Source organism: Bos mutus, chromosome 19 (genome assembly GCF_027580195.1).
Source record: "Bos mutus isolate GX-2022 chromosome 19, NWIPB_WYAK_1.1, whole genome shotgun sequence".
Lineage (NCBI taxonomy): Eukaryota > Metazoa > Chordata > Mammalia > Artiodactyla > Bovidae > Bos > Bos mutus.
The window spans coordinates 17318213-17332419 of record NC_091635.1 but is presented as its reverse complement, the minus strand read 5'-3'; the positions used below and the strand labels follow the sequence as shown (position 1 = coordinate 17332419).

At 44.7% G+C, this 14207-nt stretch overlaps 1 protein-coding gene across 5 annotated transcripts in view; it reads right to left on the bottom strand.

Moving 5' to 3' along the window:
- The window catches only part of DNAH9 (dynein axonemal heavy chain 9), a 287208-nt gene that overhangs the window by 113280 nt on the left and 159721 nt on the right, over positions 1–14207 (bottom strand). For all 5 annotated transcript variants that reach the window (XM_070389508.1, XM_070389511.1, XM_070389509.1 and 2 more), the window contains 4 exons: positions 10605–10766; positions 9556–9752; positions 4669–4831; positions 3664–3787 (listed from right to left, as the gene is read on the bottom strand). In XM_070389508.1, coding sequence (XP_070245609.1) covers positions 3664–3787; positions 4669–4831; positions 9556–9752; positions 10605–10766 — 646 coding nt within the window. The remainder of the gene's footprint in view (positions 1–3663; positions 3788–4668; positions 4832–9555; positions 9753–10604; positions 10767–14207) is intronic.

The window sequence follows — 14207 nt, the reverse complement described above, 5'->3', positions numbered from 1 at the left end:
TCCACTGGAGAAGGGATAGGCTACCGATTCCAGTATTCTTGGGTTTCCCTTGTGGCTCAGCTGGTAAAGAATCTGCCTGCAATGTGGGAGACCTAACTGGAAGATCCCCTGGAGAAGGGAAAGGCTACCCACTCTAGTATTCTAGTTTGGAGAATTCCATGGACTAACAAAGCTAGTGGAGGTGATGGAATTCCAGTTGAGCTATTTCAAATCCTAAAAGATGATGCTGCAAGAGTGCTGTACTCAATATGTCAGCAAATTTGGAAAACTCAGCAGTGGCCACAGGACTGGAAAAGGGCAGTTTTCATTCCAATCCCAAAGAAAGGCAATGCCAAAGTATGTTCAAACTACCACACAATTGCACTCATCTCACACACTAGTAATGTAATGCTCAAAATTCTCCAAGCCAGGCTTCAGCAATACATGAACTGTGAATTTCCAGATGTTCAAGCTGGTTTTAGAAAAGGCAGAGGAATCAGAGATCAAATTGCCAACATCTGCTGAATCATCAAAAAAGCAAGAGAGTTCCAGAAAAACATCTATTTCTGCTTTATTGACTCTGCCAAAGCCTTTGACTGTGTGGCTCACAATAAACTGTGGAAAATTCTGAAAGAGATGGGAATACCAGATCACCTGACCTGTCTCTTGAGAAACCTGTATGCAGGTCAGGAAGCAACAGTTAGAACTGGATATGGAACAACGGACTGGTTCCAAATAGGAAAAGGAGTATGTCAAGGCTGTATATTGTTATCCTGCTTATTTAACTTATATGCAGAGTACATCATAAGAAACACTGGGCTGGAGGAAGCACAAGCTGGAATCAACATTGCCGGGAGAAACATTAGTAACCTCAGATATGCAGATAACACCACCCTTATGGCAGAAAGTGAAGAAGAACTAAAGAGCCTCTTGATGAAAGTGAAAGAGGAGAGTGAAAAAGTTGGCTTAAAGCTCAACATTCAGAAAACGAAGATCATGGCATCTGGTCCCATCACTTCATGGCAAATAGATGGGGAAACAGTGGCAAGAGTGGCTGACTTTATTTTGGCGGGCTCCAAAATCACTACAGATGGTGATTGCAGCCATGAAATTAAAAGACACTTACTCCTTGGAAGGAAAGTTATGACCAACCTAGATAGCATATTAAAGAGCAGAGACATCACTTTGTCAACAAAGGTCCATCTAGTCAAGGCTATGGTTTTTCCAGTGGTCATGTATGGATGTGAGAGTTGGACTATAAACACAGCTGAGCACTGAAGAATTGATGCTTTTGAACTGTGGTGCTGGAGAAGACTCTTGAGAGTCCCTTGGACTTCAAGGAGATCCAACCAGTCCATCCTAAAGGAGATTAATCCTGGGTGTTCATTGGAAGGACTGATGTTGAAGCTGAAACTCCAGTACTTTGGCCACCTGATGCAAAGAGCTGACTCCTTTGAAAAGACCCTGATGCTGGGTAAGATTGAGGGCAGGAGGAGAAGAGGACGACAGAGGATGAGATGGTTGGGGCATCACCGACTCAAAGGACATGAGTTTGGGTAAACTCTGGTAGTTGGTGATGGACAGAGAGGCCTGGCAGAATGCAGTTCGTGGGGTTGCAAAGAGTCAGACACGACTGAGCAACTGAACTGAACTGATACAGTCCATGGGGTTGCACAGAATCAGACACGGCTGAGTGACTTTCCCTTTCACTTTCTCTGGTAGTTCTGTGGTAAAGAATCTGCCTGCCAATGCAGGAGACACAGGTTCGATCCCTGGTCTGGGAAGATCCCACATGCCTGGGAGCAACTAAGCCCATGCACCATAACTATTGAACCTATGCTCTAGAGCCTGGGAGCCACAGCTATTGAGCCCACATGCTGCAACTATTGAAGCCCAGAGCCCTAGAGTCCGTGCTTCACAGCAAGAGACGCATCACAAGGAGAAACCTGTGCACTGCAACTAGAGAAAAACCCGAGCAGCAACAAAGACCCAGCACAGCTAAAAATAAATAAAATAAATTATAAAAAAGAGAAAAGAACCACTTATTGGATTGGGGGAGGAAAGGTGTAAGAGTTAATAAGCAAATTCCTGGACTGAAAGGTAATTTGAATTAGGCAGGTTGGGAAAGAAATGAGAATGTGGAGTCGGTGTAATGGTTGGAACCAGCACAGCAAGGAACCTGGGACTCTGGTCCTCGTCAGGGAGAAGCCAAAGTCTTCTCACAGAGCCTGCTAGTGCATGGTCCAAACCAGGGACAGGGGCTCATCGTGGAAGTGACAGTAAAACGGCCCTGGGTACAAGGGAACAAAATGCGAAGCAGTCAACGATTGTGAAGCTGTGAAGTTCCTAGAGACCGCATGGGAGGAGCCATCCTGAAAGGTATTTTATATGACATGGAACAGACTTTGGAGAATCACACTGTGATCTTGGTCCTTGGACATTACAGACTAAGGAAGATTTAGTCAGAGGTGGGGAGAAACAGGTTTTCTGAAACGCTGGAAATCTGGAGGCAGAAATTGTGTTCAGAACACCTGTGCACAGACTATTTTATCAGCCCAGATGAAGAGGTGGCTTTGTAGATGTGAAATTTGGACTGAGTCAAGAAATAATATTCTCTTTTTAATTAATATAAATATATACATCTCCCCCCAAATTTCTGAAAATGCATAATTTTTGTACTATATTGTCTTATCTTCTTGGGTATGCATATATAAATACATATACCTTAAATTTTTTTCCCTAACATTTAATATTTGTTTATTTGGCTGCATCTGGACTTAGTTGCCATCAATTGCTCCAAGGCATGTGCGATCTTAGCTCCCAACCAGGGATTGAACCTATATCCCTTGCTTTGTAAGGCAGATTCTTACTAGACTACAGAAGTCCTTAAATATATAGATACACACATATATATATATCTTGTGTATGCATATATACATATATTTTTATATATTAGTATATGTTTATAGATACATATATATGTATACATAAACATTTTTTTTTCTTGAATGGCTGACATAAGTCCTGAATCCCTAAAGAAATAAGGACAGCAAAGTATCAAGAATTGAACTTCCAAAAAAAAAAAAAAAAGAATTGAACTTCCCAGTGAAGTCCTATTTTGCATTCACATTGTCACAGGGACATTGAGACAGCCTTTGTCAAGTTCTTTGTAATCTAAGAAAACCATCCTCTGTCTGTTTTGCTTCTACTTTGTTTGCATCAAGTTCTGAGTCCTTGGTTAATTAAACTGGCAACCTAACCTTGCCCTATTGTCTAAGTTTTGTGGGTGCACATTTTCTGTGTATCTTGCAGCTAACACCTAACCTCCCTGAAATACTGCACACGTTCCATCTCCTCTGTCTTGGGTGTAGGAGGGAACACCACCTTCTCTCTGGACTCAGCAGGTCAGCCGGCCCTTCAGCTGCTCTTCTTCCTATTGTCATATCCGGTCCCACCTAAGGAAGCCCCAAGAATACTGTCTGTTTGGAGTGTAAGGACAGTGAAAGCCAGCAGGCCCAGCACCAGTCCTCGAAGGACCTTCATGAATCAAGTCTCCCCTGTATTGGTTTTCTCCCTCATTTCTGTGGCCCTGCTCTTCTGACCTTGAACCAAGCCTCCACCTGGGAATGTCTCTGACTCCAGCAGGAATTCATTAGAGATATTCAAGTACAAAGAGTCTCTTACCAGATGCCAAGAGGTCGTTGATGAACACGAGGAACTTCTCGTCAGCCACTTGGGCATCGGTCATGAGAAACACGGTGCTGAGGTTCTTGACCCCGGCTTTCAGGCACAAGCCTGCCAGGTCCGCCTGCAGAAACCACGGCAGAGATCTCTGAGAAGAGGGCCTCCTTGAAAAGAGACCCCCACCCACTTTTTAGGAATGGGACCATTTTCTTGTCTGTTCTCACAGGAAATAAGGAAAGACGGCAATGGGAGGGAAGGAGGAGTGTGACTTTGAACTCACAGGCAGAAAAATATGCCTCATTCCCAGGCCTTGATCCCATAGATGGAAAAGTAGAAAAAACAGTGGTGATCTTTAATTCACACAACCACCGTGGCTCCTGAACGAGTTTCTAGGACTCCTGCCTTGTGCAAAGAGACATGAGCTTTCCAAAGACAAGGATGGTCCCCTGTTCACCTGTGTTAACTTATATCATCACACAAGTGAATGACTTGCCCCAGGAGGAAAGCAAACGCTCTTAGTTCTGACAGAAGAGTCACCACGTACTTGGGCCTCCAGGCCTGGGTAGATGACTATATCTTATGATAGCAGAGTTTTGTGTTTTTTATGACTAGCTCCAGGAAAAGACTTGTATTGTAAAAAATATATGTACATGGGGGAACACACAAACACACTCATACATATGCACACACAATCATTTGGTAGAAAATTTGTTGTTGTTGACTTTGATGTATTAATAGATGTGCTTCCTATTTGGGTGAGAGCTGAGGCTCTACAGATGTCACTAAAGCAGCGGAGGTCTCCCAGATACAGAGCTTGGGAAGGCCAGGTTCTCAGGCAGGGTCTAATGAGCCCCTCCAGCCACCAGCCCAGAGTCTAAGAAGAAGGTGGACAGACTGTGAAGAGGAGATTCTGGGAGAGGGAGCTGAAGAGCTAACGCAGGGTGACAGGGAGCTGGGCAGCTCGGGAGAGGCTAGGTCTCCTCCTGCAGCCGCCGACCCTCCTACCTTGAAGTCCGGGATCTGGTAGCCTCTCCGCAACGTGATCTGGAATATGTCCATGGAGCTGACAAAAGCCGCCAGCCGGGTCAGGCTCTGCTTGCCACTCCCCCCAACGCCGACTAGCAGAGCATTTCCCCGGGGGGACTCCAGGATGCGATTAATGTGGCAGCTGAGAGAGAAGCAGAGACACAGGGCTTCGATCAGATTCCCCTCCGTCAGGAGCAGGTGGAATGGTCTGGGGGGACCTGGAACCCTTGCAGGCACATCCTGGGCTGAGCTTGGGAAGACTCAGTTAAGAGGTCAACTAAGAAAAGATGCACAAGGTGAGAGTTGCAAGTTAAGTTTTATTTGGGGCAAAATGAGGACTGCAGCTCAGGAGACAGCGGTGCAGAGACCTCTGAGAGGCTGCTCCAAAGAGGTCGTGGGGAAAGATCGCTAGATAAGATTTTGGTAAAGAGGGAGTTCAGAGCAATCCAAGGTTTTCTGCTAGTCTTGAGGAGCTGATGTCACCGTGAAGGGATTCAGTGCTTTTCTAGATATGAGGTGATGCAAGGATTGGGATCATGAAATCAGTTTCTGAAAATATTTATCTAAAGACCTGTTCCACCAGTTTCCTGGAGCACAGAGTGCCTCACTCTCCAACCTGGACTCTCTTCAGGGGGTGTTGAAGGTCCACAGTTGTAGCAGAACAGGGTTCAATCTCTGCAAAGGCAGAGAGCAAATGCCCTTGGCAAGCGCCAATTTGTAGTTGACAATGGTCCCCAAGCTTGGCCTCGCCTCTGGCCCGAGTGGACTAAAGTCTCCCTACTCTGCTTTAAGCCAAAGCCTCTGGTGAAGCACAGGTGGTGGAGGAAGAGCCCAAGGCAGCCAGGAGGGGTTTGTGATGGCAACAGGAAGGGCCTGGGGTTATATCTCTAATTATGTCCACAGGATGAATTCCTAGTGAGACAGTTTTCACGGCTTTTGATAAATGCTGAAAAACTGCACTCCCCCACCCCATTATGCTGCTGCTGCTGCTAAGTTGCTTCAGTCGTGTCCAACTCTGTGCGACCCCATAGACGGCAGCCCACCAGGCTCCCCCGTCCCTGGGATTCTCCAGGCAAGAACACTGGAGTGGGTTGCCATTTCCTTCTCCAATGCATGAAAGTGAAAAGTGAAAGTGAAGTCGCTCAGTCGTGTCCGACTCTTATCGACCCCATGGACTGCAGCCCACCAGGCTCCTCCATCCGTGGGATTTTCCAGGCAAGAGTACTGGAGTGGGGTGCCATTGCCTTCTCCACCACCCCATTATGGTGGCACTAATTTCTTCTTAGGTAGAAGTAGTCAAAAGTTGAGTCTACTATATTGGAGCATAAGAATATGTCAGATTGTATGAGTTGAATTTGGAAGTTAAGCCCATATATTTGGGGATGGATAGCACAGTGATGCAGCCACTGTGAACAGGTCGTATGTCACTAAATTTATCTAGTGACATTTTATTCCCCTAAATATTCTTTCCAGGTGCCCCAGTGGTAAAGAATCTGTGTGCCAGTGCAGAAGAGGAAAGAGACTGGAGTTCAATCCCTGGATCGGGAAGATCCCCTAGAGAAGGAAATGGCAATCCATTCCACTATTCTTGCCTGGAAAATTGCAGGCAAGTAAACGAAAGCTGAAGATGTACCACAGTACAGCTGGAGGAGTCTGGCTTACTGAAGACTGGACACACACACACACACGGACAGAAGAGCCTCACATGCTGCAGTCCATGGGGTTGCAAAGAGCTGGGCATGACTGAGCACACAATACAACAAATATTCAGGAGATTTTCACTGACCTACTTTAGCTCATTTTATGATTTTACTTTTGCATTTATAATTACTCAGTTTTGATATTCTGTCTTGTATCAGACAGATGTATACTTCTCCAGATCCGTTATTAAACCAGAGTTTCTAGACATCTGAAGAGTGTGTATTCTCAGCTTACTTTCTCTATGGTGCTAGCGCATTGAAGGGATTCAAGAAGTTTTTGTTAAATTGAAGCAGAACACCCAAGACCTTATCCTAAGCATCACATTTGGGGGTGAAGAAGTTGCAAGGAATCATCTGCTTTGTGTCTATATGAGAAAGGGTTGCCTACGGTGACAAAAGGAGAGATGGTGGTGCAAAAATGTCCAGGCCCTCTCTTCAGATTCAAAAAAAGAGGGGCGGAGTGCGGGGATGAACTGATGAAGGTGAAAGAGGAGAGTGAAAAAGCTGGCTTAAAACTCAACATTCAAAAAACAAAGATCATGGCATCTGATCCCATCACTTCATGGTAAATAGATGGTGAAAAATGGAAACAGTGACAGACTTCATTTTCTTGGGTTCCAAAATCACTGCAGATGGTGATTGCAGCTATGAAATTAAAAGACGCTTGCTCCTTGGAAGAAAAGATATGACAAACCTAGACAGCATATTCAAAAGCAGAGACATCACTTTGCCAATGAAGGTCTGCATAGTCAAAGCCATGGTTTTTCCAGAAGTTATGTATGGATGTGAGAGTTGGACCTTAAAGAAGACTGAGCTTCGAAGAATCGATGCTTTCAAACTGTGATGCTGGAAAAGACTCTTGAGAGACTCTTAAGACAGTAAGGAGATTAAACCAGTCAATCTTAAAGGAAATCTATGCTGAATATTCATTAGAAGGACTGATGCTGAGGCTCTAATACTTTGGCCGCCTGATGCAAAGGGCCAGCTCATTGGAAAAGACCTTGATGCTGGGAAAGACTGAGGGCAGGAGGAGAAGGGGATGACAACCATGGACGATGCCATGGTTGGATGGCATCACTGACTCTATGGACATGAATTTGAACAAACTCAGGATGACGGTGATGGACAGGGAGGCCTGGAGTGCTGCAGTCCATGGGGTCACAAACAGTCGGACACAACTGAGCAACTGAACAGCAACAAGGGATGAACTGATGAGGAGAGAGGCAGGCAAGGGGAAGGAAAAACTCAAGTAGGTTCTGTGGGCCGCCCAACACCCAGCTCTATTCTGGAAGGCCTGAAGTCAGTTCAGCATGGTCCATGCTATTCTATAGCTAAATGGAAATGCATCATTAGAGCTGAAGCTTTCAAAGAAGAATGGTGAAGTCTGCAACTGTCAGCATCGGACGCCAGCTGGGGGATTCATTAACAACCTCTGATGAGGGCAAAGGACTCTGCATTTAAATCACAAAGTCTGAAAGGAAGATCAATATTCTAAAGGGTGCCTGGGCTAGAAAACCAAGGCAGTCTGAGTTAAGCCCATTACTGAGCTTCTGGGAGATTAAAAACAAAAGCTGAAGATGTACCGCAGCACAGCTGGAGGAAACTGGCTTATTGAAGACTGGACACACACACACACACACACACACACACGAGAGAGAGAGAGAGAGAGAGAGAGAGAGAGAGAGAGAGAGAGAGAACCAATAAGATGTACAAAAGAAGGGGCATGAGAGAATTTCCTTTTTTTTGTTAATAAACATGAAGTGATTCTAAGAGGAAGAGGAGGAGGCAGAAAAACATACATTGGAGCAAACGAACAAAGAAAAAGACAAAGATTATGCCAAAAGCAGGAGGAACAATCTAGTGCAAAGCTTTCCAAAGAAGCAGAATGAGAATGTGCTGGAATGGTGAAGGAAGTTGGTAGGAGAGAAAAGGTGCTTTGACGGAAAGAAAACAACATCAAAAAGACAAAGACTCTAATCTCAGGGACTCTAATGCAGCGTAAAGCCCTCGACAGGCAGGACCCTCAAAAATCCTTACTTTCTGGAGGAGCAAACCGAGGCTTGGGGCAGTTGTGTCCTTTGCACAGTACTACTACCCGTCAGTGGCAGGATGAGGACCTGAATTGGGGCCTGGCTCTCAGCCGGGCCTGTGGGTTCCTGGGAAAGTCTGTACAGACTCCATCCTGGGCGCTGTGTGCAGTGGTGCCCGTAAGCTTAGTTACCTGTGCTTCTCACTATATTGTTTGGTGCAGAGAAATGTCACCGGCATGGAATGAGGGGAGAAGGAGGGTCCCTACCTCTTTCTAGGCCCTGGGGCATATAGAAGGGGGAAGAAAAAACACACTTTCCTTAACCCAGGGATCAGTTAGGTTTCAGTAAGAATTCGGAAGTGGAAGACCAAGTGGATTTTGCTGTTGGAGACCCTGGGCAGCAGGGGGGCAGGGTGGAGTGATTGTAGAAGGCAGGAAGGGTGGTAAATGCAGCTCAGGTGTCAGTACATACTGTCTGGGAGGTTTGGAGACCATTCTCCATGGTTCACTTGATAGCCTGTGTGCTTAGGGCATGCTCAGTCACTAAGTCATGTCTGATTCTTTGTGACCCCACGGACTGTAGCCCACCAGGCTCCTCTGTTCATGGAATTTCCCAGGCAAGGATACTGGAGTGGGTTGCATTTCCTTCTCCAGGGGATCTTCTCAACCCAGGGATGGAGCCTGTGTCTCCTGCATTGGCAGGTGATTCTTTACCACTGAGCCACCTGGGAAGCCCATTCACTTGACAGGAGCAAGACTTAAAAGGACAGTTAATTTTTGAAACGTGTGCACTTAAAACTTTCGATCTCACTGGACTAGGGTGGGTTGGGAATACAGGTCCTCAGCCCTTCTGCTGCCTTATTTGATGACCTCCCATTCTCCCCTGGTGTCACTGTGGTCAGGACCAGGATTGTGAATGGCAACCATGTGCACAAATCCTGTTCCTCCAGAGTCTAACACGACACTGCCCCCCAAGGTCAGTGGCAGAAGCTGCTCTACCGGCTGCCATCTCGACCTTCACGGCAGAAGCAGTCACTGCTTTCCCGATTTTATCTAGGTGTCCTCAAATGCCCCAGTGAGACCTGACACTGGGAAGGGGAGACAGCTGAAGAAAGGCAAGGAGAGAAGCACGCTTACACATGGCGCACGGCGTCCTCGAAGAGCACCAGGTCCATCACCGTGTTGACTTCGTTGTGGCTCTCCAGGGCCTCCACCAGCGTCTGGGTCAGAAGTTCCCACGACTGGACAGGCATGTACTTGGGCTCCCCGATACCGTGTGCAAAATGGCAATACACGTTCAGGCTTTGGGTCTGCTCCACAGTCTCTCCGAGGTCCTGGTGATGAGACACAGGGGCAAGGACCCTCCTGACCGACTCTTGGGTCTGGTTCCACACAGAGTGGAGACAAACCTTATTATGCATAAGAAAATAAAATACCCAGTACCACTCACCTGACTTAAAAGACAGGGGGTCTTTGTCTCCTCACTACCAAGCCATTCTTGAAGTTTCAAAGGGACAGCTATTCTTTTTTAAATCCAGAAAGGAATTGTTTACTTATCAAAACCCAAATACTTGAGATTTTGAGAGGTGGAGATTGTTATGAAAGTGAGTCCAAGAAAGAACAGGCTTTCTAATGCATCAGGAGGAGTTTATGTCAGCTTGAGCAATTGTTCCCACCTGCCACTCTTTCCTTCTAAGGTTCAGACTGGAGGACTCACTTGGGAAGAGGGTGATCAGCATGCTGTTCAACAGCAGGGGCATAACCCAGGAAATAAATTTTAAATCACTATTCAAATAAATCTTCAGTCTCTAGAGTTGTTCCAAATGTTCCAAGTTTCAGACTTGTTCCAAATTTCCAGCCAATAGCAGTTCCAAAGTGGCTGGCTCTGCAGAGACGAGACTCTGAATTTCCAAGGATGCTGGTGTGTCAGCTGGGATGACCAATTTGGGGAAAGGACAAGGATACGGTCAGATGGTCTTCACAGACCTCACAAGACCGAGATTCTATGGTTAATTTGTATCTCTTCTTGCCCCAGAATTTTCCACTTTGTCACACTAAGGACAGACTTTCTTTATCTAAATATGATTTTCTTCAATTTAAGGGCTGGATTTTTATCATTTTGGTGATCCTTGCATAATCACCATTCTTTTTCAGATGTAAGCAGAAATTCACAGGGCAATACTCACATCAAAAATTTTCTTGACCACGTCTACCTGGATCTTATCAAAAAGATCAAGGTCCTTCTCTTCCACCATCTTATCCCGATAAACCCGATTCGATTCGTGCAGATAGAGATTTACTAGGTCCTGTGTGGACTTGACACATTCCACGGAGGAGAAGAGAATACCCTGTAAGGAGAATAAACAGCAAAAAAAAATAACATGAATAGCAACTTAAAACTTCAACAGTTACTACTGATGGAAGCCAGTTATGCAATAGGCACTGAACTAGATGTTCTGCCAGACAAAGCTCACTTAACCACAGTGATGAACCTACAAAGTAATTTTTACAATAGTTATTCAGCATAAGGTGAAGGGTGAGATTCAGAAAGAAAGCAAGCGTGCTCTACGGTATAGGGTAATAAGTGGCCTTAGTTCAAAACCACACAGCTTTGAAGCCAGGTCTGCCTGACCTGAGATCCTGGAATTTCAACCACTACTTTCCAGATCACCACAGAAATGGGTGAGGTGGCTTCTTGGCTGTATTTCAACTCTACAAGTGCCATTTTGAAAGCTAATCTGGGTGATGACTGTTAATTCAAATCAGAAGGACAACAGAGGGCTGGAAGGAACATAGCTAACTTTTACAGGTCAGCAATCTAGTTATTCACCTCTAGTAAGTTCTCCTTCCTATACACCTCAGGGATCATTCTAAATATTTACTATTCTTTTCAAATGTCCATCACTTCCCTGTTACTATTAGCCAGTGCTCCAACCTCCTTTATGGAAAAATGGACACCACTGAGGTCAGAGCCTCTTGACAATTTCAAATCCTATAACTTAAAGCTCATCGATGCCTTCTTTGCCCTCACTGACTTCTGTCTTATCTTACAAGAAAAGGAGTCCTTTAATTGTACGTCATTACAGACAGAATGGGCTTCCCCGGTGGCTCAGATAATAAAGAATCTGCCTGCAACGAGGGAAACTTGGGTTCGATCCCTGGGTTGGGAAGACTCCCCTGGAGAAGGGAATGGCTACTCACTCCAGTATTCTTGCCTGAAGAAATGCATGGACAGAGGAGCCTGGTGGACTACAGTCCATGGGGTCACAGAGTCAAGACACAACTGAGCAACTAACACTTTCGCTACAGACAGAATGATGCTCAGATTCACCTGCATGGCATGAAGATCGGGTCATAACAAGAGGTGAAAGGCTGACGATTAATGATCTAAGTAGCCATGTCAAGAAGATAGAAGAACAAGAACAAACTCATCTCGATCCTAGAGTAAGTAGGAAGAAAGAGATTATAAAGAAAAGAGCAAATTTTAATAAATTTGTATACAAAAATGTATCAAATAGAGATAACCAATAAAATCAAACACATAATATTGACACACGTCTCTTTTTCAGTTTCTTTGGAAAAGACTAGCACAATTAGCCCTACTCTCTAGCAGGGCTGATTGAAGATAAAAAGAGAAAAACAGAGAAGGTACACATAATCAATAGCCAGAACAAAAAAAAAGGAGCACATGTCAGACAAAACAGATACTTAAAAGATAACAACAGGATACTGTAAACAATTTTATGCTAATAAATTAGAAGCTGATGACACTGACATCTGACCACAACTGATGCAAAAAGAAGGAGAAAATGTGAATTGCCTAATTTGTATTTAAAAAATGGAATTTATAATGGAAAATCTTTCACAGAAAAACTCCAGATGGTTTCATCACTAAACTCTTCTGACATTTAATGAAGGTACAATACAGTGTCTTAAAAAATCTTCCTGAGAGTAGAAATAGAGGAAACGGTTCCCAATGCATTTTATGAGGACTTCATAGCCTTAGAACACTGGAAGAAAGAAAAATGATAAGAAAATCATATTAATATAGGTGCAAACATTATAGAGAAAAAATAATGAATGGAATCCAGAAAATAAAGTAAGTTCACCATGTTAACAACTCAGTTGGGTTGATTACTAAAAAATAATCAATGTAATTTATCCCATTTCCACAAAAAAAAAAGAGAAAAAGATAGATACAGTGATTTCAACAGATATAGAAAAATCATTTAAGTTTCAACATATATTCATGATAAAAAAAAACTCTTAGTAAACTATAAACGGAAAGAAATTTTCTTAAACTGGTAAAGAGCATCCATGAAAATCTATAGTAAGCATCACACTTAACAGCCAACTATTGTAAACACTTGCCCTTAAAATTAGGAATGCTGTGCAAGGCCACTCTCACTATGTCTCTTCCTTGAGGCGGCAGGTAAGAAAAAGCAATGGGAAGACTTAAGGGTCAGAAAGAAAGGAATTGTTACTATGATTCATTTTTACCAATGGCATGATTGTGTATATAGGTGCAAACATAATATTGAACAAAAGTACACAAGCGTATTTTCCATACAATTTGCATATAAAGTCCCAAAACAGGCTGAAATAACATATGGGGCTAGAAGTCCAGACAGTACTTGAGCTCTGAGAGGAGAAGAAGGAGTGAGTGGAGGACTTCCCTGGTGGCCCAGTGGTTAAGAATCCATCTGCCAAAGCAGGAGTCACAGGTTCTGTCTCTGGTCTGGGAAGAGCCCACATGCCACGGGTCAACTAAGCTGGTTTGCCACAACTACAGACCCCATGCTCTAGAGTTCAGGAGCCACAACTACTGAAGCCCGTGCAACTTGGAGCTCACGAACCACAACAAGAGAAGCCACCACAATGGGAAGTCGCGGCACTTCAACTAGAGAAAGCCTGCACGCAGCAACAAAGACCCAATGCAGCCAAATAAATAGGGAAGTACAATGAAAAGAAAAGCTTCATTTTTTTTTTAAAGAGTGAATAGAAGAAAGAAAAACAAGGGGTTTCAGGGATGCTGGCAATGTACTTCTTTTTTAAAAAATGTATTTATTGGGAAAGTAGTTCTTGACTTGAGTTATGGTTATGTAGCTGTGATGATTTTGTGACAATTAACTGAGACGTGTGTTCATGACTTTGGCGCTTTTCGGCTTGGATGTGAGACTTTTAAAAAAGTTTATTTTAGAGAAAGACAGAAATCTCAGTGGGTCTGTTTGGCCCCTGCCTGCTTCCTGGATTTCCTGGGTACCAGCCCTGTGTGAGGTGTGGACAGCGGAGAAGGAGCCCCACCACCAGTGCTGACCCTGGGAGTGAGGAGAGCCATCAGCTGAAGTTTACAAGCCCCATTACAGCCAGATGCTCAGGCTGACTGACAATTAAGGGCTGAGTCGATGAGAGTGTGTCAAGGGCAAACTTTGCACCAACTCAGACAGTTTTGTGTAGCACTGAGATGGGAATGCTTAATGATTTCTGCTCAGAGCACGATCAAGTTCTGTCCCGATGTCCGGATCCTGGACAGAGTGAGTGAAGCGCAGAGAAGGGCTGAATGATGGAAGCTTGGATCAAGCTGGATGGAGGAAAACTGGCGTGTTCTCCAGACAGCACCTGTCTCCTTGCGGGCATTCAACCCTCCTTACAGCTCTCCTGTCAGGCCTTTAGGCAAGCAGGCTGGGAAAGGGGAGGGAGGGGGAGGCTGTAGCCAAGCTGTGGGCTCAAAATTCTGTTCTGGAGGAGGAGGGTGAGGGGCTGTGTCGATGGACGGAGGCAGGTTCTCC